Source organism: Armigeres subalbatus, chromosome 2 (genome assembly GCF_024139115.2).
Source record: "Armigeres subalbatus isolate Guangzhou_Male chromosome 2, GZ_Asu_2, whole genome shotgun sequence".
Classification (NCBI taxonomy): Eukaryota; Metazoa; Arthropoda; class Insecta; order Diptera; family Culicidae; genus Armigeres; species Armigeres subalbatus.
In genome coordinates, this window is record NC_085140.1 from 22235245 (window position 1) to 22258565 (window position 23321).

Sequence of the window (23321 nt, forward strand, 5' to 3'; positions counted from 1 at the left end):
TTTCTGTAGCTCTTATGTTGGCTGATTTAGAGCAATTTTACCTAATTGAATTAAGGTGTACCTCAAAAAACAGTATTTTTGATTTACTTTTTTATTTTAGATTTCTCGAAAAAGTCGTCTTCAAGTGACTTGAGATACTTGAGATAAAAAAAATTACATATCTCCAATTTTTTGACATAATAAAGAATATGAAATGCTCTTTCAAATGCCGTGTTAACATATTTTTTTGGCCTGCCCTAACGGGAAAAATCAACCTTTGAAAACAAAACAAATTTGGCAAAAAAATACGATTATAACTTTTGATCGGAAAAAGATATATTGGCGTATTAAACCACCAAAAGTTACATTTTTTTTAGCTCTAAAAGCCACCCGAAGACAACTTTTTCGAGAAATCTAAAACAAAAAAAGTAAATCAAAAATATTGTTTTTGAGAGGTACACCCAAATCCAATTAGGTAAAATTGCTCTAAACTAGTCAACTTAATAGCTACGGAAAAAGCTTTTTCAGCAAAATTTATTGGAATAAGCTGGGCTACAACTTTGTTGAACATAACGTGTCAGTATTCCGAGAAATTAAAAAAAAAATATTTTATTTTCTATGATGGGCCACCCTATTTTTTGATAGCACCATAATGATGGCCTAACTATTTCTAACAATTTTGTAGAACAACATTTTTTTCCTAAAAACTATAGTTTTGGCATAAAATGCATCTTTCCGCGTAAAACTGTATCCTGGACCATAGTGGCATTGTAATAACAGAGTTGGTTATGTCTGAAGTATTTTGCATATTAATTTTTGGTATTATATGTTGGTATTTTACCTCTTATGCAAGGCTAGTTCTTAATAGAGTATGGTATCAATAACAGAATGAGGTATTATTGAGTTAATTTCTTCTGCTCGAGGTAGGCTACTTGCGTGCAAAAAGGAACGCCTTTTAGGCGTGCAGAGGTCTCCTCGATCACCGCACTGCTCTCTGACGGCAGACACGACGTCGTCCGCGTTCGTGACCTCGTCCAGCTGCTTGCACTGGAGGGTCATTTCCGCCACCAAAGACCTCACATCGACGCCGTCACCCAAGACTTCTTGGGCCAGCTTCCTATAGTCGATCCCGCTAGCTTGCGCTCAGCGTTCATGAACCAAGATCATTTCACCTGTCTTGGTGCGACTGACGCTTCGCACGTCCTGACCCAGCGCCGAATGCTTTTCGGCCGCCCGCATCGATTTAAGGACTTCGGCGTACTTATCTTTATCAGTTTTCACCAACAAGGCATCGCCTCTGTCCTTTGTTTTCTGATCACTAATCAGTTGCTGGATACCAAAACAAATACTGTTGGACCGCACCTTTTTTGGTGAACAGACGCTTGATCAGTTGGGTCGAACTGTCCTACAGTGCAGTCTTCTTTAATTTTATAAAATGGCTTAGTTTAATAAAAAAAATAGATGCTTCTTTGACCGTTTTCAAAATGCTGCAAAAATTTGAATGCAAAACTAAACTGAAAAAAAAATAATTGCAGATTACTAGCAGCTTACTTCTTGATCCGCTTCGCAAAGAACCAGTTTCTTTGCATACCTTCATCTACGTTCGATAACCACTGCGCAATAACAAGCAAGCACAGTCGCATCATTCAAACGAAGCCCAACATGGACGATAGTAAGTACCTTTAGACCGTTTTGCACATCATTAAGTCACCACTACGAATTCCCACCACATGCCTGCGGTCAGAGCAATTTCAACGGAACGCTGGCTGCGCGTTTAGTCTCACTACGAATTTTATATCTCAAGTACCAATACCAGCGAGTTAGACTGAATCACAAAGGAACCTCCCTCAGCACTTGACATCAGTACTTTTCATGTACTGGTCCGCGCTTCATGCGATCTCCTTCTAGACCCGGGATGCTGCGGTTTGTTTTGATTTGACCAAGACCAAGCCGGGCATCACGTTTCATGCAAAAGTCCGTTCTGCTTTGAAAACGCGCGGCGTCGTGCGCGTTTGATTTCCACCGGGACCTTCTAAGTAGGCTTACATACCTACTCATATCGTTGATATCGGTTTTCATCAGAATCTTGAGTCGGAGTCGGTTTGATGCGATAGCATGACGCATTGCTTGGAAATACGTTTGCCTTATAAGACGGACGCGGTCGAGAGGGTGACTAATCCACAATCCATGGGCACCGGCTCCTAGGTGTGCTCCAACGTGAGCACAGCAACCTGAGGGGATGTAAGGCAGGGTGTTGATTTCGTTGTCGATCAATTTTGGTTTATGATTGAAAGAGAAGCGTCTTAAATACGGAGAAAACTAGGTTTGATTTATTTGGTTTATGAAAAACTCCATGTCGAAATTAGATCGAACGCCGATTAAGCAAGTTGGATTTGTGTGAAATAAATGTTGGCGTTGAATTTTATATAAAATAGTTGAGAGGAATTCATTTTTACAATTTTTACTTGAATCACATCCGTTACTGGGATATTAACGATGTTTTGGGACAAATAAAAATAGAGAAGCTTCTTAAATGAGGTAAATAAAAATGTATGTAATCAATTATACATATGAAAAATTGGTAGCTAGAAGACATTTTTCCATACGCATATTATTCGAACTTTTGTCCTACTTAACTCTACGGGGCGGTAGAAATTATGGAGCTAAGTGCAGTCCAACACGCTAAAATAATCATACATAACTGTTGGAGTGAAATCGAACCATTCTTTATTTGGCACTGAATGGTACCAATCTACACCTTCTTCGTGCAAACAGACAGGGTACCAAACCAAGCCACCTAACATCATTTGCCGCCGATTTGGCACCGCACCAGTTCGAGTTTGTTTATTTGTCCGTTAACCCTCCAGGCATTTTGCGACGCACCAGCACGATTTGCTACCACAATTTTGGCTGTAGGCAGCGGTAAGTGTGAGGGAATGTGGTCTATAACAGAAGCCGGCGTGTAATGCGAAAAATGCACGAAAGTCAAAGGCAACTCCACCCCCAAACAAGGCGTGGGCGGTTGAAAACACCATTGAATGGATGACCTTTGCGATAGGGTGGAAGGATCAAATTACCTACAAGTGCAACGGCTGTATTATGTACTATTGTAAATACTGGGGATGGACTGGTGATATTCCGTGATACATTTATCTTGAAATGAATCTTATTACCAATTGTCGAAATCGAAATGATGTATCCTCGATACTGTCATTAGTACCTATCAGACAGGCCTAGGATGCAACGACGCGACAGTGCTAAAATTGCGCAGTTCGAATAATAATATGAATAAGGCTTTCAATAGTTTCTTTATAAAAGCAAATAAGTCGTTTTGAAAATTTGGTATTGAAGTGATACATGTTCTCGACAACATTACATTAATGACTTGTCAAAAGACGAGTTAATACGTTTCCTTCTTTTACTTCCTTAGTTAGAGTTTCCTCAAAAAAATTTAAAAAAAATCTTCACGAAAATGTTCAGAATTACATTGGCATGGGTGATGGGTGGCGATTCTGTATCTAATACATATATTTAATCTGGAAGATCGATTCGTTTTAATTCCAGAATGACTTGGAACATATAATTTGGACATATTTCATTCATGAAACATACGCATGATCTAGCAATCTGCATGGACATGATAGCTTCTAACGATTCTGTTTCAAGCGTGGTTGACCTAGTAAAGCAATTAAACTTAGTTCTAGAACATTTGGTAGGATTTAGAATGATTTGTACAAATTTTCAAACATAATGGTTTGCTATCGATTCTGAACCAGGATTAGTTAACTCGGTAGACGTATTTGTCTGAACTCCAGAGCAATTTGGAGAACCTAAAACTTCTGAATTGGACATATTTGTTTCGAACATCACACGCATGAACTCTATGAACCTGCATGGGCATGATGGGTTGATATCGTTTCTTTGAACTTCAGATCAATTTGGAGAACCTTGAACCCCTGATTTTTTCGTAAATCATAGGCATGGGCTCTATGAACCTGCGAGGACATGATGGTTACTATCGAATCTTTATCAGGCTTAGGTAATCTGGTAGGCACATTCATCTGACTTCCAGAGCAATTTAGAGAACCTAGCCTATCGGTTTCCTCGATTACACACAGCTAGTTACCTCGGAGCCGACGTCCTCTTCCAGGTTCTCTGATAAACATCTCTTTTCCAGCATTCTCTACATGTCCACTAAATGTCCAACCAACTGTAATATGTCGTATATTAAAAGTATGTCGGTGTCTGCATTTTTTCACTTGGTACAATTCGTGATGCATGACCCTGCGTCATTCACCATTTTTCACTACGCTACCAAGTATTAAAAGCAGCATTTCCTGCTCAAACACTATGATAACTCGATAGTCTGCATCTTTTAACGTTCATGCTTCATGGCCGTATTGACTGGGCGAATCAACGATGTGTACAGAGCTAGTTTTGTTCGTGTCTGTAAGCTGTGAAACTTTGCCGGCTAAGGAAACCGTAGAAAGTCCTGCTTATAGCCACGTCTTTTCACCTCGAAGCTAACATCATTATTACAGGTAACGAGTGTTCCAAAATTTATGAATACGTCGACAATTTTAAATCGTTTTCCATCCATTTCTACCTCTTCCACTGCTCTGCGATTTACACCAATCAGGGAATCAATTTTTCTTGGGTGGGCTTGCGAAACAAGCGACAAAAGAGAATCGACGACAAAGTTTTGTTTTTGTCGGAGATAATAATGACAAAGATCCGATTTTTTTTTGTCAGAAACAATAAAGAAGACAATTTTGTTGCTAACTTTTCATACCGTTATTTTGCATTATCTTTACAGCAAATTTCGGTTTTATGCTATCGTAGTTTCTGCTATTATGGAAATCTCGCTTAACTTTTCAAAAGGACCTAAGTAACATTTTTTTCATGAATTAATTTGAGCACTGCAATCGAAAGCTTTCATGTTTTTCTGTTGATTGCCCTATTCAAATTAATTCATGAAAAAAATGTTACTTAGGTCCTTTTGAAAAGTTAAGCAAGAAATATTCGAGAATCTAACTCTGATTGCGCAAATAGCATCGTATTTTCGGAAATATCAGAGTCCATTCTTTTGTACACCAGATCTTCATATTGCACCTTTCAGAGCTATGTTGAATAGCAGATTAGACAACACGTTACGAATGGGATGTCTCACTGATTTGGATCCATTCAGCGTCGCACTTAAACAGTAAAAAGTATTTATTTCGGAAAATCTATCAGGTATTTTTTTTTCGAAAATTACTTAATAAATTCTTCAGCAAAACCTCCAGTAATTCCTTCACAATTCCTCCAGGGTTCCAGCGGGAAATCCTTCCGCAATTATTTATAGGGACACGGCAGGTATTTTCGTCTGTTCGTCATAGTCTCGAAAACCAATAAAAAAGACGCTTTTTTGTAAAACTCATACGTACCAAATCGTAAGCTCAGGAGAAACGTTCTGCTATAGTGCTAGAAATGTACGTTGCATTCGTTGGTTTTAGCCCCTACGACGATGGACGGAAATACCTGCCGTGTCCCTATATGTATATGTAACCACACAGACTAAAATATCTTAATCCTAATGAAGACAAGTTTACAAACATATCTCATATCAAACGGGGCTAGGTCATTTGACATAACGCCTTATCCTAGGCAAACTTTCAAAGGAATCAGGAATCATATCTCAAGTAACATTTTTATTAAGAAAATTATTTTGAGCTTTTTAGTGGAATGTCTTCACTTGTCATAAGACGAGTTTGTACAATCCCATTTAATTCCACCACTTAATTGTACCTTGTAACTCGACTCGAGTCGAGTCAAGTACGAGACACTGAAGACGACCTTACCACCATCGCCTTTATCCGAGCGAGCAAATTCATAAATTAATAAATTCATAAATTCATAAATTCATAAATTCATAAATTCATAAATTCATAAATTCATAAATTCATAAAATCATAAATTCATAAATTCATAAATTCATAAATTCATAAATTCATAAATTCATAAATTCATAAATTCATAAATTCATAAATTCATAAATTCATAAATTCATAAATTCATAAATTCATAAATTCATAAATTCATAAATTCATAAATTCATAAATTCATAAATTCATAAAAATTCATAAATTCATAAATTGATAAGTTAATAAGTTCAAAAATTACTTAATTCATAAATTAATAAATTCATAAATTCATAATTCATAAATTCATAAATTCATAAATTCATAAATTCATAAATTCATGGAAATTCATAAATTCATAAATTCATAAATTCATGAAATTCATAAATTCATAAATTCATAAGAATTCATAAATTAAATGGATTCATAAATTCATAAATTCATAAATTCATGATAAATTCATCATGAGATTCATAAATTCATAAATTCATGGAAATTCATGAAATTCATAAATTCATAATTCATAAATTCATAAATTCATGAGATTCATATTCATAGTTCATGAAATTCATGGGATTCATGGGTTCATGGATTCATGAGTTCATAAATTCAGTTCATGGAATTCATAAATTCATGGAGTTCATGAGTTCATGAGTTCATGGAGTTCATGGATTCATGAGTTCATGGATTCATGAGTTCATGAGTTCATGGATTCATGGAGTTCATGAGTTCATGGAGTTCATGGAGTTCATGATTCATGAGTTCATAGGTTCATGGGATTCATGGGTTCATGGAGTTCATGAGTTCATGGGTTCATAGTTCATGGTTCATGGGATTCATGAGTTCATGGATTCATGGGATTCATGAGTTCGCAATTCATGGGTTCATGAGTTCATGGGTTCATGAGTTCATGAGTTCATGGAGTTCATGAGTTCATGGAGTTCGCCAAGTTCATGGAGTTCATGAGTTCATGATTCATGGGTTCATGAGTTCATGGGTTCATGGAGTTCATGGGTTCATGGGTTCATGGATTCATGGGTTCATGAGTTCATGGGATTCATGGAGTTCATGGGTTCATGGGTTCATGAGTTCATGAGTTCATGGGATTCATGAGTTCATGAGTTCATGAGTTCATGGGATTCATAAGTTCATGGAGTTCATGGAGTTCATGGGTTCATGAGTTCATGAGTTCATGGGTTCATGGGTTCATGAGTTCATGGGATTCATGAGTTCATGGGTTCATGGGTTCATGAGTTCATGAGTTCATGGAGTTCATGGGTTCATGGGTTCATTCATGAGTTCATGGGTTCATGAGTTCATGAGTTCATGGGTTCATGGGTTCATGGATTCATGAGTTCATGGGTTCATGGGTTCATGAGTTCATGGAGTTCATGCAGAGTTCATGAGTTCATGAATTCATGGGTTCATGGGTTCATGAGTTCATGGGTTCATGGAGTTCATGGAGTTCATGGGTTCATGGGTTCATGAGTTCATGGAGTTCATGGGTTCATGAGTTCATGGATTCATGGGTTCATGGATTCATGAGTTCATAAATTCATGGAGTTCATGAGTTCATGGGTTCATGAGTTCATGGGTTCATGGGTTCATGAGTTCATGGAGTTCATGGGTTCATGAGTTCATGAGTTCATGAGTTCATGGAGTTCATGAGTTCATGAGTTCATGAGTTCATAGAGTTCATGGGATTCATGGAGTTCATGGAGTTCATGGATTCATGGAGTTCATGAGTTCATGGGTTCATGGAGTTCATGAGTTCATGAGTTCATGAGTTCATGAGTTCATGGGATTCATGAGTTCTTAGGTTCATGGAGTTCATGGGTTCATGAGTTCATGAGTTCATGGGTTCATGAGTTCATGAGTTCATGGGATTCATGAGTTCATGGGTTCATGGAGTTCATGGGTTCATGAGTTCATGGAGTTCATGAGTTCATGAGTTCATGGGTTCATGAGTTCATGGGTTCATGAGTTCATGGGATTCATGAGTTCGCCAGGTTCATGGAGTTCATGGGTTCATGAGTTCATGAGTTCATGGGTTCATGGAGTTCATGGGATTCATGGATTCATGAGTTCATGGGATTCATGAGTTCATGAGTTCATGGAGTTCATGATTCATGGATTCATGGGTTCATGAGTTCATGAGTTCATGGGATTCATGGTTCATGAATTCATGGAGTTCATGGGTTCATGAGTTCATGGATTCATGGATTCATGGAGTTCATGAGTTCATGAGTTCATGAGTTCATGGATTCATGAGTTCATAAGTTCATGGGTTCATGAGTTCATGGAGTTCATGGGTTCATGGGTTCATGGAGTTCATGGGTTCAGCAGAGTTCAGTTCATGAGTTCATGGGATTCATGGGTTCATAGAGTTCATGAGTTCATGAGTTCATGGATTCATGAGTTCATGAGTTCATGAGTTCATGGGATTCATAGGTTCATGAGTTCATGGATTCATGGGATTCATGATTCATGAGTTCATGGATTCATGGATTCATGAGTTCATGAGTTCATGGGTTCATGAGTTCATGAGTTCATGGGTTCATGGAGTTCATGAGTTCATGCAAGTTCATGGGTTCATGGGTTCATGGGATTCGCCAGGTTCATGAGTTCATGGGTTCATGGAGTTCATGAGTTCATGGGATTCATGAGTTCATGAGTTCATGGGTTCATAAATTCATGAGTTCATGGGATTCATGGGTTCATGGGTTCATGAGTTCATAGGTTCATGAGTTCATGGGTTCATGGATTCATGGAGTTCATGGAGTTCATGGAGTTCATGGGTTCATGAGTTCATGGTTCAGTTCATGGGTTCATGAGTTCATGGGATTCATAAATTCATGGTTCATAGTTCATGGGTTCATAAGTTCATGGGTTCATAAGTTCATGGTTCATAAATTCATGGTTCATTCATGAGTTCATGGGTTCATAAATTCATAAGTTCATGGGTTCATGAGTTCATAAATTCATGGGTTCATGAATTCATAAATTCATAAATTCATAAATTCATGGGTTCATGAAATTCATTTCATACATTCATAAATTCATAAATTCATAAATTCATAAATTCATAAATTCATAAATTCATGGAGTTCATGGTTCATAAATTCATGATTCATAAAGTTCATAAATTCATAAATTCATAAATTCATAAATTCATAAATTCATAAATTCATAAATTCATGAGATCATAAATTCATAAATTCATAAATGCATAAATTCATAAATTCATAAATTCATAAATTCATAAATTCATAAATTCATAAGTTCATAAATTCATAAATTCATAAATTCATAAATTCATAAATTCATAAATTCATAAATTCATAAATTCATAAATTCATAAATTCATAAATTCATAAATTCATAAATTCATAAATTCATAAATTCATAAATTCATAAATTCATAGATTCATTGATTCATTAATTCATTAATTCATAAAAGCAGTAAATAATGAAATTAAATAAAAATAAACTTCTTCTTCTTCTTATTGGCATTACATCCCCACACTGGGACAGAGCCGCCCCGCAGCTTAGTGTTCATTAAGCACTTCCACAGTTATTAACTGCGAGGTTTCTTAGCCAGGTTACCATTTTTACATTCGTATATCATGAGGCTAACACGATGATACTTTTATGCCCAGGGAAATCGATACAATTTCCAATCCGAAAATTGCCTAGACCGGCACCGGGAATCGAACCCAGCCACCCTCAGCATGGTCTTGCTTTGTAGCCGCGCGTCTTACCGCACGGCTAAAGAGGGCCCCAAAAAATAAACTTAAAAATTAATAAATTAGAAAAATAATAAATAAAAAAACTTATATAATAATAAATAAATAAATTACCACGTCAATAATTTTTTTTTAAATGAGTAAATCAGTAATTAAATAAATAAGTTAATGAATAAATTATAATGAATGAACGATAATGATGATGGTGTAAAAAAAAGTGCAATAGGTAATGTTTTAAACATAACAGCGAGTAGACGTAGGACTTGTATAAACGTAACGTATTTACATTTGACTTTTCACTTAACGGGGTTTGATCATAGGTATTGATGTTAGAAACGACAATTTCCATGCTGTGGCAATTTGTTTTTTCACAACTGGAAATAAAACAAATAATTAAATACATAGGGAAACGGTTCGATACTTAATCCCATAGCTCCTATTTCCATCCTATTAAAACAAAGCAATAAAAAGGAATTTGGTTTTTTTTTCAATTTTATTTTTCACCAGTGAGCAGGCGTGTTAGCAAAAATAAGCGACGAGATAAGTGCTGTATTTCTTTGTTTTGCGATGAGATGAATATATGTTCAGAGAGATGGAAAACAGAACAGTTCCCCTAATAAGAATTGCTTTGTTTCTCACTATAAATCCCTTATTTACTCAAGCAAATGTAGGACATTTATAGATTTCTTATTGATGATAGTATTTAAAGTTTAACAATTCTATTAATAAAATTAGCGGGCTTGGTAGTCATATGGCTACTGCTTCTGCCTCATACGCAGGAGGTCGTGAGTTCAATCCCAGGACCGTTCCATTCTCCTACTTTGTATCTTTCTCTTTATTTCTCATGTTCTAGCAATCGCTAGAACAGGAAATGGACTTCCATACCGTTTCCATTACTATTCCTATACCTTCAACTTGAGTATTCTAACAGTAATCTGCTAGAATTGGAAAAGAGCTCATTTCCTACATCCAATTAGAAATTCCATCAGTAACCTTCTCCTATCTATCACATTGGCAGCTCGTTAACCAAGACGGACCTCTGCCTCTCAAACCTAACCCAGAAATTCCAACAAATTCCGCATAAACTCGTGGCAAGTGCAGAGGTATATTCGGCTTGAAGTGGGCGAGTGATTGCATCATCATTTCCTCCCCCTTCGCTACATTGACTTGCATTCTGACGTGGCAGGCGCCAGTATGACCTAACAAATGAGATCACCAGTACTTGTACATTGAAGATGTGTGCTAGTCCCAAGCAAACATCTGTTGGTTCCCTGTGCAAGAACAGCTGATCTGGTCATAATGGAGTAGCAACTACGAGCAGTCAATCAAGCTCAAGCTCAAGCTCAAGCTCCCTGTTGAAAAAAAAAAAACAATTCTATTAATAAAATTTTAAGACCTTGTGTGCTTACTGCTGAGAAAAAATTACAAAAATAAAAAACAAGTCCAGGAGCAGTAACCCTACTAAAAAAGAACTGAGGATATCCTAGAACAAACTGTACGTATGAACTGATTTGAAACGATTTGCGTTGTAATTGTACGTAAATCATAAAATAGCACAAGTAAGTCAAAAAGTCGCTTGGTATGGTTTGGCAGAACCCCGTCCATATATTCTTCTAATTTCCAACGAATGACTTATCAACTTGCTGAAGGAATTCCTGTAGGAATTCCCTAAGATACTCCTGAAGGGTTTTTTGACATTCTTAAATTTCTCCAAGAATTCCTCCAGAAACTTCTACAGGAATTGCTCAGAAAGATTTCCGGAAATCTTTTACAAAAGCTGTAGAAAACAAGTCAAATTGCTCCAAAAATTCTCATTGAACTTCCTTTACGAATACAGAGATACATTCGTATATTACTTCGGAAATTCCTTCCAAAAAAATCTTGTACGAAATTCTTGATATTTCCGAATGAATTTCTAATGGAATTCCGGAAGGAATTTTAAAACAACTCCTGGAGGATTTTTCTCACTCTCTCAAGGATTTTGAGCACTCCTAAATATCCATTGGGCTAGCGTAAAACATCTTCATCCTGAGTAGCTGCTCTCTTTAGACCTTGGCCCAGGGTTGATTCCTGTCGATTTCGTTATTGAGGATACGTTAACACGAGCCCCTGGGTCTGGCAGCGATGGCCTGCCTAATACCAGTTCAGCGCTTGCCATTTACGCTCTAGAATTTCTGTTGATATCGATTTTTGATGGCATCGTCGACGGAACTCAACATTCGATATCCAGTTGTGACAACAGTCCAGCAGGCCCTAATTATGAAACGTAAACATCGGTTGATACTTGCAGTTTTTTCGTGATCTCTGCTAGCGTATAATAACACCGATTTCACATTAGCGTTGAATATTTGGAATTTGTTGCGGCTGGCTGATCTGATTGGATCTCCATATGTTTCGTAAACTCGCAAAAGCAGCCCCAGCCTTCTTGATCCGTTCTCCTGTCTCAATCTTGGTTTCGCCGTCCGACGCTACCTGTCTGCTAAGATATTGAACGTTTACGAAGCAATATTTTCCTACATTTTTCAATGTCTCCAAGAATTCCACCAGAAACTCCAAAATTTCCTTTAGAATATCCTCCGGGAATCCTTTACGAAAACTTTGGAAAACACCAATAGCAGATGCTCTGGAAATTCCATCAGAAATTCCTTTACGAATTTCTTTGGAATTTAGTATAGGATTTACTTCGTGAAATCCTTCAAGTATTCCTTCAGAAATACAGTTAGAGGATCCTTCGAAAATTTCTTGAGAAATTCCTTCGGAAATACCTTTTAAAAATTCTTCGGCAATAACTTCAGAAATCCTTTTGAAATTTCGTCGGTTTTTTTCAAAGGAATCTGTTGGAAATTTCTTAGGCAATTCATTTGAACAATTTATGTATTTTTTAGGGAAACTTTATAAAACTCCAGAAATTTTTCCAAGAATTACTTTCTGAACTTGGGAATTCTCTTACGAATTCTTCGGAAATACCTTCGGAATATCCTTCAGATATTGTTTTGAAAATCTCAGCTTAGCTCCTTCAGTGATTATCATTTCGCGTACCTGTACATTCAAATTTCAAAATGAACATTAAATTTGGGAAAGTGAAACGAGTATATTCATGGTTTGGTTGGAATATGTTACATCTCAAAACAGAAAGATATGTACATCAATATGCGACAGGAATTTAAAATAATACTGTAATTGTGAAACACAAATGTAGAATTGGATAATACTCTGAACAGTACAAGAATTAAATGAACTCAAGGTTCTGCAAGTTGGATTTATTTTACAGTAGTGGACCCGACGAACTTCGTTTCACCTAAAATTTATGAATTCTCTGATTAGTTTTCGAGTTCTGCAGAAATTTCTGCTTCATTTGTATGGGAGCCCCCCTTTCTAGAAGAGGTAGGGGTTTCAAATCACCACAGAAACGTATCTTCCCTCCCAAAACCTTGATATGCCAGATGTTGTTCCATTTGTCTGATTAATTCTCAGGTTATGATGAAATGGATGTTTTATTTGTATGGGAGCCCCCCTTTCCAAAAGGGCAGAGGTCTCGAACCATCTTAAGAACCTTCCCCGGCTCTAAAAACAACTGCATTAAAATTTTCACGCCGATTGGTCCAGTGGATTTCGAGTCTATAAGGGTCAGACAGACAGAAATTTATTTTTATGTATATAAAATAGAAGATAGAAAATAGAAATAGAAGAAGAAGATATACTGCCGCTAACCGCAAGTCAGACTTATCTGTATATGGCACCCATATACAGATAAGTCTGACTTGCGGTTAGCGGCAGTATAGAAGAACATAAAGATCTTAGAATTTGAATAAACAGAATATACAGCTCAAAATAAAACTGTAATACAATTCATGAAAACTGTTCCTCGAAATTACGCTTCTTCTTCTTCATTGGCATTACATCCCCCACTGGGACATGGCCGCCTCGCTGCTTTGTGTTCATTAAGCACTTCCACAGTTATTTACTGCAAGGTTTCTAAGCCAGGTTATCATTTTTGCATTCGTATATCATGAGGCTAACACGATGATGCTTAATGCCCAGGGAAGTCGAGACAGTTGTCTAGACTGGCACCGGGAATCGAACCCAGCCAACCTCCACATGGTCTTGCTTTGTAGCCGCGCATCTTACCGCACGACTAACGAGCACCATCCCCCTCCCATAGCGAAACAACGCTATTTTTTTAATGATTTTTCGAAATTACACGACTTTTTCAAACCTTTTTTTCCACAATTCAAATCATGTAAATGAATAATTTAATGTAGGATGATTATAATATTTTTCCTGCGCACATAAATTAAATGTCTAAAAAGAAAGATTCTTTCTCAAGTAAAGGCAACGCCGAGACTAATGCACGGCGTAAAGTTTTGTGCGGTGTCTGCCTATCGGATTTTTGTGCACGCTTCAATCATTTTCAGCTTGCGGGAGCCGTCGAATTGCACAGAAGCTAAAATAGAAGCTCGCTCCCCAACAACGTTCGTGCTCGTGAAGCTCATGCAAAAAACACCTTGTGGCACGAATCCTGGAGTACCGGATAGTCGGCACGCCACGGGAAAGGTGTCAGGTTTGAAGTTGAAATCTATGGCCTACTATTACCACTATGAAAGTTGCTTTTTGTTTTAGTCCGGAAAGGGTATTATTGAGGTTTGCACTACAATTCCAGTTCTGCACTGGGGCAGTCGGTTTGTTGACTCCTCCGGGAACGCGTACGGGGCTTTGGATTGGTTTTAATTTTAGTTTATTCTACAAGTAATAAAATTGTCGTCAATTATCAGATAACGGAAAGCACCATTCCCCTCCGAACTAGCAAATATGGCATCATGGGGGCCATTAATCGGTGGTGCTTCGTAAGTAATTTGAAATGCATTTGAATATCCCATTATTGGAACATAATTATCATTATATAACCATTAACCACCGTGCCATGCAGTACCTCGACCACCACCTGTAGCAGTAATACCCGCCTGACCCGCGCCTCCAGCAAGGGTGGAGCCGTTGGGTTGTTCAGCGATACGCTTACAGCCGCACTTGGCAAACGGAAGAATCGTTTCAAGGAACTCACCGAAGAGCTCAATCACCGAATCAATAAGGAGGAGAAAGAGGAACCCTACCAAAAGCCACTGTTCAACACGGAGAAAATTCACCGCATCATGGAACGAGTGATCGAGAAACAGTTCAACGTGGACGAGGAGGAGATGCGTTACATTTACGACCCGTCGAAAAACCTGCAAATGTGTCAGAATATATCCAAGCAGATCAAGGACCGAATTAAGAATATGAACTATAAAAGGTTCGAAATACTCGAAATACTATAAACTAGATAAACAGCTAATTGTGTTTTAGGCATCGGATCATTAGTTTGGCAACCATTGTCGAGAAGCAACAGCAAGGAGTGCATTACAAGATGAAATACATATTGGATCCCAAGATGGATGACTACATTCGGCACTATCACGAGACGCCTCACTTTTATGTGATTGCAACGGTTATTCTTGTGCACAAGGATTAAGTGCTTTATAGGCTATATTCGACCTGCGAGCTATATCATATGATACAAAGTAGCTTGATGTTGAAATTCAGACATCAAAATGTCACTAGGCATAACGTATATGAAGTTTCATATCGAGATACAGTTTATCAAGTGATAAACATATAGGTGCAGTTAAAATTCAAAATGTGTGTTTATATTATGTCCTACCCAAACAAACCATTTTTGCTGAATAGTTTTTTAGTCGCAGAAGACTATTTTTGGTTGAATAAGCGATCTAGAAGCTTTCAATATTTGTTGGATATTTATTATATTGTAGCCACGGGGGTGGTTTTGGACATAAAACCCCCCCAGAGACAACATTTTTAGAACAAGTTTTTTTTTCGAAATTTTTTTTTTCAGAAAACCCCCCCAGACCAATTTTCTGGCTACGCCACTGGTCCTTATATTGAAAAAGGAATGAAAGGTCTCCAGTAGCCTTGCGACCAAAGGCGTAGGATTGATTTTGTTGGAATATCAGGTAGTGTGCGACGCTTCGCTGTAGATCGAGCATGGAGGAAGCAGGCGCCAGTTAGTTGTAGTTGCTCTTGGGTAGATTAAGGAATATTGTTATGGTTGTATTGTATATACCTATTGTTGAATAAAGAGAACTGCAACTACTGGCAGAAGTATCAGTCTGTTGCCTGCTGTGGAGTGAGAGGGAACTCTAATTGTTATTCTTTGTGAGGGGTTTCCCTTCTCTGGCCAACTGGTTATGGGCCCAGTAGCGATTCCCGTTCTCCATCTTAGTGGGATGTTATTGCCGTCGACGTTATCGCAGTGGGATCATGGATCGGCCGCATAAGTCGCGTGGCGCAGTGGGATCATGGCTTTTTTGCTATAAAACCTAAAGCTTCTCTTCTTTTCGATATGCTTTCCATTATAATTCTTCACCTACGCTTTTGAACACTTTTAAAACCGCAGGCAGCCACCGGCTGCAGTGCTCAAAAGCGTAGGTGAAGAATTATAGTGGAAAGCATAGCGAAAAGAAGAGAAGCTTTAGGTTTTATAGCAAAATTGTAACGATTTTTGTAGAAAAGGAAATTATTTTATTGGGCATTATGTGAAAAAATTAGTTTTGAAAAAATATCCAGCAATCTACTACAATTGACACGAAGGCTTCGCCCTTTGGCTGAAAGTCCCGTGTCATCTGCAAACAAAGATTTTTGACACCCTGGTGGTAAGTCAGAAGTAAAAATGTTATACAATATGGGCCCCAGTATGCTGCCTTGGGGAACACCAGCTCTTACAGGTAATCTATCAGATTTAGAATTCTGATAGTTTACCTGCAGTGAGCGATCTGATAAATAATTTTGGATCAGTTTAATAATGTACAGAGGAAAATTAAAATTCATCAATTTTACAATCAAACCTTCATGCCAAACACTGTCAAATGCTTTATCTCTATCAAGAAGAGCAACTCTTCTTCTTCTTCTTATTGGCATTACATCCCCACACTGGGACAGAGCCGCCTCGCAGCTTAGTGTTCGCTAAGCACTTCCACAGTTATTAACTGCGAGGTTTCTAAGCCAGGTTACCATTTTTGCATTCGTATATCATGAGGCTAGCACGATGATACTTTTATGCCCAGGGAAGTCGAGACAATTTCCAATCCGAAAATTGCCTAGACCGGCACCGGGAATCGAACCCAGCCCAGCATGGTCTTGCTTTGTAGCCGCGCGTCTTACCGCACGGCTAAGGAGGGCCCCAAGAGCAGAAGAGCAACTCCAGTCGAATATCCCTCAGATTTGTTGTGCTGAATTAAATTCGTAACCCTTAATAACTGATGAGTGGTTGAATGCCCATGGCGAAAACCAAATTGCTCATCAGCAAAAATAGAATTGTCATTAATATGAACCATCATTCTATTTAAAATAATCTTTTCAAACAGTTTGCTTATTGGAGAAAGAAAACTGATTGGGCGATAACTAGAAGCCTCAGCTGAATTTTTGTCCGGCTTCAAAATTGGAACAACTTTGGCGTTTATCCATTTATCTGGGAAGTATGACAATTGAAACATATGTTAAATAAATTAACCAAAAAGGATAAAGAGCTCTCAGGAAGTTTTTTGATAAGTGTGTAGAAAATACCATTATCACCCGGGGCTTTCATATTTTTAAATTTTCTAGTAATAGATCTCACTTCATCCAAATTAGTTCCCAACGAAAGGTCAAACACATTCTCTTGATTGAGAATGGCTTCGAAGCTCCGTGTAACCTGATCCTCAATTGGACTAGTGAGACCTAGACTAAAATTATGGGCACTCTCGAACTGCTGAGCAAGTTTTTGAGCCTTTTCGCCATTTGTTAATAAAAGTTTATTTTCCTCTTTAAGCGCTGGAATTGGCTTTTGAATTTTCGTTAATTTCCAAAAGGGCTTCGAATTAGGATCCAACTTTGAGACATTTTTCTGCTCCTGCACTGATACACACCATGTTTCGCTAGCGTATAGCAGCACAGATTTTACGTTAGAGTTGAAAATTCGTATTTTGGTGCGCTCACTTATCTGCCTGTTTTTTCAGATATTTCTTAAACTCGTAAAGGCAGCCCTTGCTTTCTTGATCCGTCGATCTTGGTACCGCCGTTTGACGCCATTTGGCTACCAAGATATTGGAAGCTTTCAACATGAAAAATTTCGACACTCGACACACTCCACTGGTTGCCCGGCTACTGTGTAACTGAGAGGGGTCACCGTGTTTACATCCAACGATTTGGTTTTGTTGACGTTGATGACTAAGCCTGCCGAAGAGGAGCACTCGACAAGCTCATTGACCTCACTCTGCATATCAGAGCGCCGTTGAGCGAGGAGTGCAACGTCATCAGCCAATTCGAAGTCGTTTAGGTGCTCCATGGTTATAGGCTGCCGTAACATCCCGCGGTTTGGTTGACGATCAATCGCACCTACCAGAATCTCGTCGATTACGATGCGGAACAGTAACGGTGAAAGAATATATGCCTCACACCAGCTACGACCCGGATAGGGTCGGACAAGACCCCATTGTGCAGAACTCTACACGAAAAGGCCTCGTACTGTATCTCGATGAGGCCAATGATTTTCTCAGGAACCCCCTTGTGTCTCAGGGTGCCCCACATATGTTCGTGATTGAGACGATCGAAAGCTTTTTCGTAGTCAATGAATACCAAGTAAAGGGACTCTTGGAATTCGGTGACCTGATCCAGAATGATACGAAGCGTGACAATATGGTCCTCACAGGATCTCCCGGCACGGAATCCGGCCTGCTGCCGTCGGAGAGTCGCATCGATCTTCTGCTGAATCCGGGCAAGGATAACTTTGCATTACGAAATAAACGATGCAGTAGTTGAGCGGATGTCATGGGGTCAGCTTTATTCGATTTTATGCTTTGGATGGCTGTTTGAATCTCTGGCAGTGATGGAGCTTCGGAATTGATGTGTGTTATACGTCGAATCCTAGGCAGATCATGCCGAGGTGGTGATGGCCTGGCCGGCACTTGAAAAAGTTGTGCGAAGTGCTCGAATCGGCAGGTTTACAAAATCTCATTCCTAAAGCCAGAAAACTCGGCAACAGATACCACAATCGGCGGAATCCTTTACTTTTTTTCATGGATCGAATCACCGGGTTAGGGTCATTTGGCCGAATGCCGTTTGGCCGAATGTCGTTTTGCCGAATGCCATTTGGCCGTACGCCATTTAGCCGAATGCCGTTTGGCCGAATAGTTGAAATACGTTTCCTTACGAAGTGAGTAGTGAGAAACAAGAAGGAAGAATGAAGAAGGAAGAAGGAATAAGGAAGAAGAAAGAAGGAAGAATGAAGAAGGAATAAGGAAGAAGAAAGAAGAAAGAAGTAAGAATGAAGAAGGAAGAAAGAAGAAGGAAGAAGGAAGAAGTAATAAGGAAGAAGGAAGAGGGTAGAAGGAAAAAGGAAGAATGAAGAAGGAAGATTGAAGAAAGAAGAAGGAAGCAGGGTGAAGGAGGAAGCAAGAAAGAAGAAATAAGAAGAAGGAATAAGGAAGACGGAAGAAGGAAGAAAGAAGAAGGCAAAAGGAAGAGGGAAGAAGGAATACGGAAGAAGGAAAAAGTAAGAAGGAGCAAAGAAGAAGGAAAAAGGAAGAAGGAAGAAAGAAGAAGGAAGAAGGAAAAAGGAAAAAGGAAGAAGGAAGAAAGAAGGAAGAAAGAAGGAAGAAGGAAAGGGAAGAAGAAAAACGGAAAAAGGAAGAAGAAAAACGGAAAAAGGAAGAAGGAAGAAGGAAGAAGGAAAAAGGAACAAGGAAGAAGGAAGAAAGCAGAAGGAAGAAGGAACAAGGAAGATGGAAGAATGAAGAAGGAAGAAGGAAGAAGGAAGAAGGAAGAAGAAAGATGAAGGAAGAAGGAAGAAGGGAGAAAGAAGAAGGAAGAAGGAAGTAGGAAGAAGGAAGAACGAAGAAGAAAGAAGGAAGAAGGAAGAAAGAAGAAGGAAGAAAGAAGAAGGAAGAAGGAAGAAGAAAGAAGGAAGAAGGAAGAATGAAGAATGAAGGACGAAGAAGGGTGAAGGAAGAAGGCAGAAAGAAGAAGGAAGTAGGAAGAAGGACCACTCGAAAATTGAGGTCAAATTTTTTTAACTATTCGGCCAAACGACCCGTTCGGCCAAACGGCATTTGGCCAAATGGCGTTCAGCCAAACGGCATTCGGCCAAATGGTCTGACACCGAATCACCTGGGCTAGAGGTAGATTCGATTTGCTCAATTTCATCATGAATCAAATCGAACTGATTGCTCAGTTCGATAGGAGAAGAATTATTTTCAATGTTAGTGTTACGAGTAATGTCTGAAGCCTCCAGCTTCCTTCTATTTTTTTTCTGCGCTTTGGCAGGACGGTCTTGAACCCTTGTTTCTTAAAAGTAAGTGGAGAATTCAGAGACTCATCCTGTCTCTTGTTTTTATTAATGCTCATTGCTGAGCGTGGAGACATGACCTTCTAAGAGGGTTTTTTCAGAACGGTGTCCCTGCAGGATTACCACCGAGTGTCGAAATTTTACTTCCGCAAACGGGTCCAACGTAAAACGAAGGCACGGGTCCTTGCAAAGATCGTAACGGTATCAGTGGGTACAAATAGCGCTGAGAAGCACTGTTGAAATTAAAATAGCTTCGGGTAGAAGAACTTAACTTAACAACTTCCTTCAGCAAAGAGAGAAAAGAACCATACAACACGAAAGCAAGATGCGGTCCGATTCTAAGAAATTGTATTTTTCTGTACAGACATAGTGATTCCCTTGTAGTAATAAGCCTGAACAATTAAACGCAAGATCTTGACGAATGAAACTATGAAAAATTACACCTTAATAGAGTTTCGTGGTACTGTGAAACATTGGAGTTTGATAGCTATTGCCTACACGAAACTCGCATGAATATTTGGATTAAGTTGGGAAATATTAAATTTATAGAAACGAATCAAGTGAGTCCACTTTCCCCTACCCATACTATGCCCAAAAACAATTGCATTTTTCTCTCTCCCATATACCTACTGTTGTGTTGTATCCATATCAAGCTGTAATTGTACATTGCTATTTAACCAGAAAAGATCATATTTAAAATCACCACATATTTTGACCCCTTGTGTTAAAGTCTTCTCTAAAAAATCGTTTTGAAGTGTCAATTTCGAATAAATTCACATCATCAATGAATAATACGATATTCACAATTGGTCACCATGTAAGTAATTTACAAGATCGAAAGCAGTACAATGACGATGTCCCAAACATATCCCTACTTCTCTCGATCTAAAAGGCTCCCCACCAAACTCGCCGTACCGAAGATCGAGATCAATTTCGACACCCCGAATCGGGAGCGCTTCCTTCGTGACGAATTCTGCCAGAGCAACAGCTCCAACTACACGGTTCTGGGCCGTGGTAGCTATGGCGTGGTCATAAAAGCGGCCTACAAAAGCCAACATGTGGCCGTGAAGATTGTGGAAAAACATCGCAAGTACCGCTGTCGGTATGATTCCCTGCGAAACGAAGCGAATGTGTTGGGTCTGAAGCACGAGAACATTGTGCGAGTGGTGAAGATCATCTCCGGCGCTCGGTACGGATTGGTTATTATGGAACGGTTCGATGGATATTGTCTGCAGAGTGTGCTGAATCGGAGCTATGAGATCACAATCTATCACCGATTGCTGTAAGATTTTGGGGTTACACAGTGTTTCAAAGGACTTTTTTCGGAGCTTCAAATTGAATGATGGTTTTAGCGTTTATATGCTTTTGATCGGGGTACATATAAAATACGTCTTTTGAAACACTATGAAATTACGGTCAATAAATTAATTAAAATATTCAAATGGATTCTAGGATTCTGTGTGACATAATCAACGGACTCTGTTTCTGCCATCGCCACCATATTGTTCATCTAGATGTGAAACCTCAGAATGTGATAGTTTGTGTGCTGCTCCCGGGTTGTTCATCGATTAGAAACTATTCCTGCAAGCTGTGCGATTTCGGATCGTCGGTCAATTTGGATAAACCGGACATGGTCCAATCGAATAATAATCGTGGGACAATCCGGTACATGGCTCCGGAGTTACTTCGAGGACTTGATCTAGTAAACGAGTTGGCCGATGTCTACTCGTTCGGCATAACGATGTGGCAATTGAGCGAAAGCAAAGATCCTTACGAGTCAATAGCGTCTAATGAAGCCGTTGCCTACAACGTGGTCAAGAAGAAAATACGTCCGGACAGTGTTACAACAATAGAAATATTGCGCTCAGAGCCGGTATCTATTCCGGTGGGTAACAATTTCCACCATCAAGCATCCCGCGGTCGCAAAAATAGCGATAACTCGATGGAGTCCTCCCAAACCTACCTAAAGGGGAACGGCAATTCGCACATTAGCTTCCACAGTAGCATCCTTGTTTCGTCGAACACTTCCGACCAGCAGCAGCGTCCCGACTATTCGACCGACGCCATGCGTGATGAGCTCCAACAACAGGGCATCGACCTGCTGGGGATTGAGGCCACCGAGGAGTACGATGAGGACGATGATGGTGCACCGAGCCTAGCTGCGCTGGATGCCCTTTTCGTACAGGTGGTTGAGTTGCATGCCGTCAATCAAAATTATATTCGACAAGAATATAGAAACCTGTACAGGAGATGTTGGCAACACGAAGCCATTCGGCGTCCTACTACTGCTGATGTTCGTGCCACGTTGCATGGCATGGTGGAGCGGATTGTTAGTTGTAAATAGTTTATGTAGTGTGTTTTGTATCTGAGTGTTAAATGTTGTCTTTTATCACCTGTTTGGCTCCACGGCAGCTTGTTGTTACTAGCATGCGAGCTTATATTTGTTTGTTTTGTCCTTTATACTTAGAAAATTTTCCTAGATTAGGAATTCCAAAATTTTATTCATTGATATTATTTAAAATATCTTTTCAAAAAAATCGTGCGATACAAAATACACATATTCCCATCGCAGTAGCTCACTATCGTTTTATTTTTAGACATGAGGATGACAGACATCAGCAGTGTTGTAAAATGTCATTTGCATTCGTTTGTATAATTTTTCCAGAACTTTTTTCAGTAGTTAGCTATCAACTATCAAGTATGGCGAACTTATAGCGCTTAAATGTGGCTACAACTTTGTCTACCAATATATTGCTGTAAATATGTAATCTGGGGCGTGGGAGGCAAAATGTCATTCAAATGACATTATGTCAAATGACACGTGACATTTTGGAGAGATTTCACTCTTTAGCCTCAGATGTCATATTTAGAGCAATGTTTGGAAAAAAAATAGCACTACTCAAGCGGTGTGCGCACATCTAAAATTATGAAGTATTGCGCATAAATGTCATTGTCTTCAACGACGAAACGAAAAGTTTCAATGCAAAAAGCAATAAATTGGGCTTCTGAAGAAAGTTATGAACAAATTAGTCAAATGACATGCAGATGACATTTTACAAGACTGGACATCAGATTACTATTTACTTCGTGATTGATAAAAATTGCGTTACCTAATTGTTCACTGTACAGAGAACCAATTGAATGGGGCTTGGGCTTGGGGTTAGCTATCAGTTAGCCATATATTTTTAGTCAATAACGGCGCCAGCCATGTCCTTACGGTCGTATAGGAAAGAAAACTATTGTTAGTAAAACGCTCGTTGCTAATAAAGACGAATATACCTCTGCATCTCCACTTTCGCCTTGGGATAGGATATTACTATATAG

The 23321-nt window shown here is 38.8% G+C and overlaps 2 protein-coding genes across 2 annotated transcripts; both read left to right on the forward strand.

Moving 5' to 3' along the window:
- Window positions 1-14260: 14260 nt before the first annotated feature.
- On the forward strand, window positions 14261-15323 carry LOC134214121 (uncharacterized). The gene is made up of 3 exons (XM_062693546.1): window positions 14261-14469; window positions 14553-14912; window positions 14966-15323. The coding sequence occupies exons 1-3, from the start codon at window positions 14435-14437 to the stop codon at window positions 15129-15131; spliced, it is 561 nt and encodes a 186-aa protein (XP_062549530.1). The 5' UTR covers window positions 14261-14434; the 3' UTR covers window positions 15132-15323.
- A 5303-nt stretch (window positions 15324-20626) lies between these two features.
- LOC134214122 (dual specificity protein kinase zak2) lies at window positions 20627-22571 on the forward strand. Its single transcript, XM_062693547.1, has 3 exons — window positions 20627-20814; window positions 20890-21279; window positions 21450-22571. Coding segments are annotated over exons 1-3 (1284 nt in total). The 5' UTR covers window positions 20627-20812; the 3' UTR covers window positions 22342-22571.
- Window positions 22572-23321: the final 750 nt, after the last annotated feature.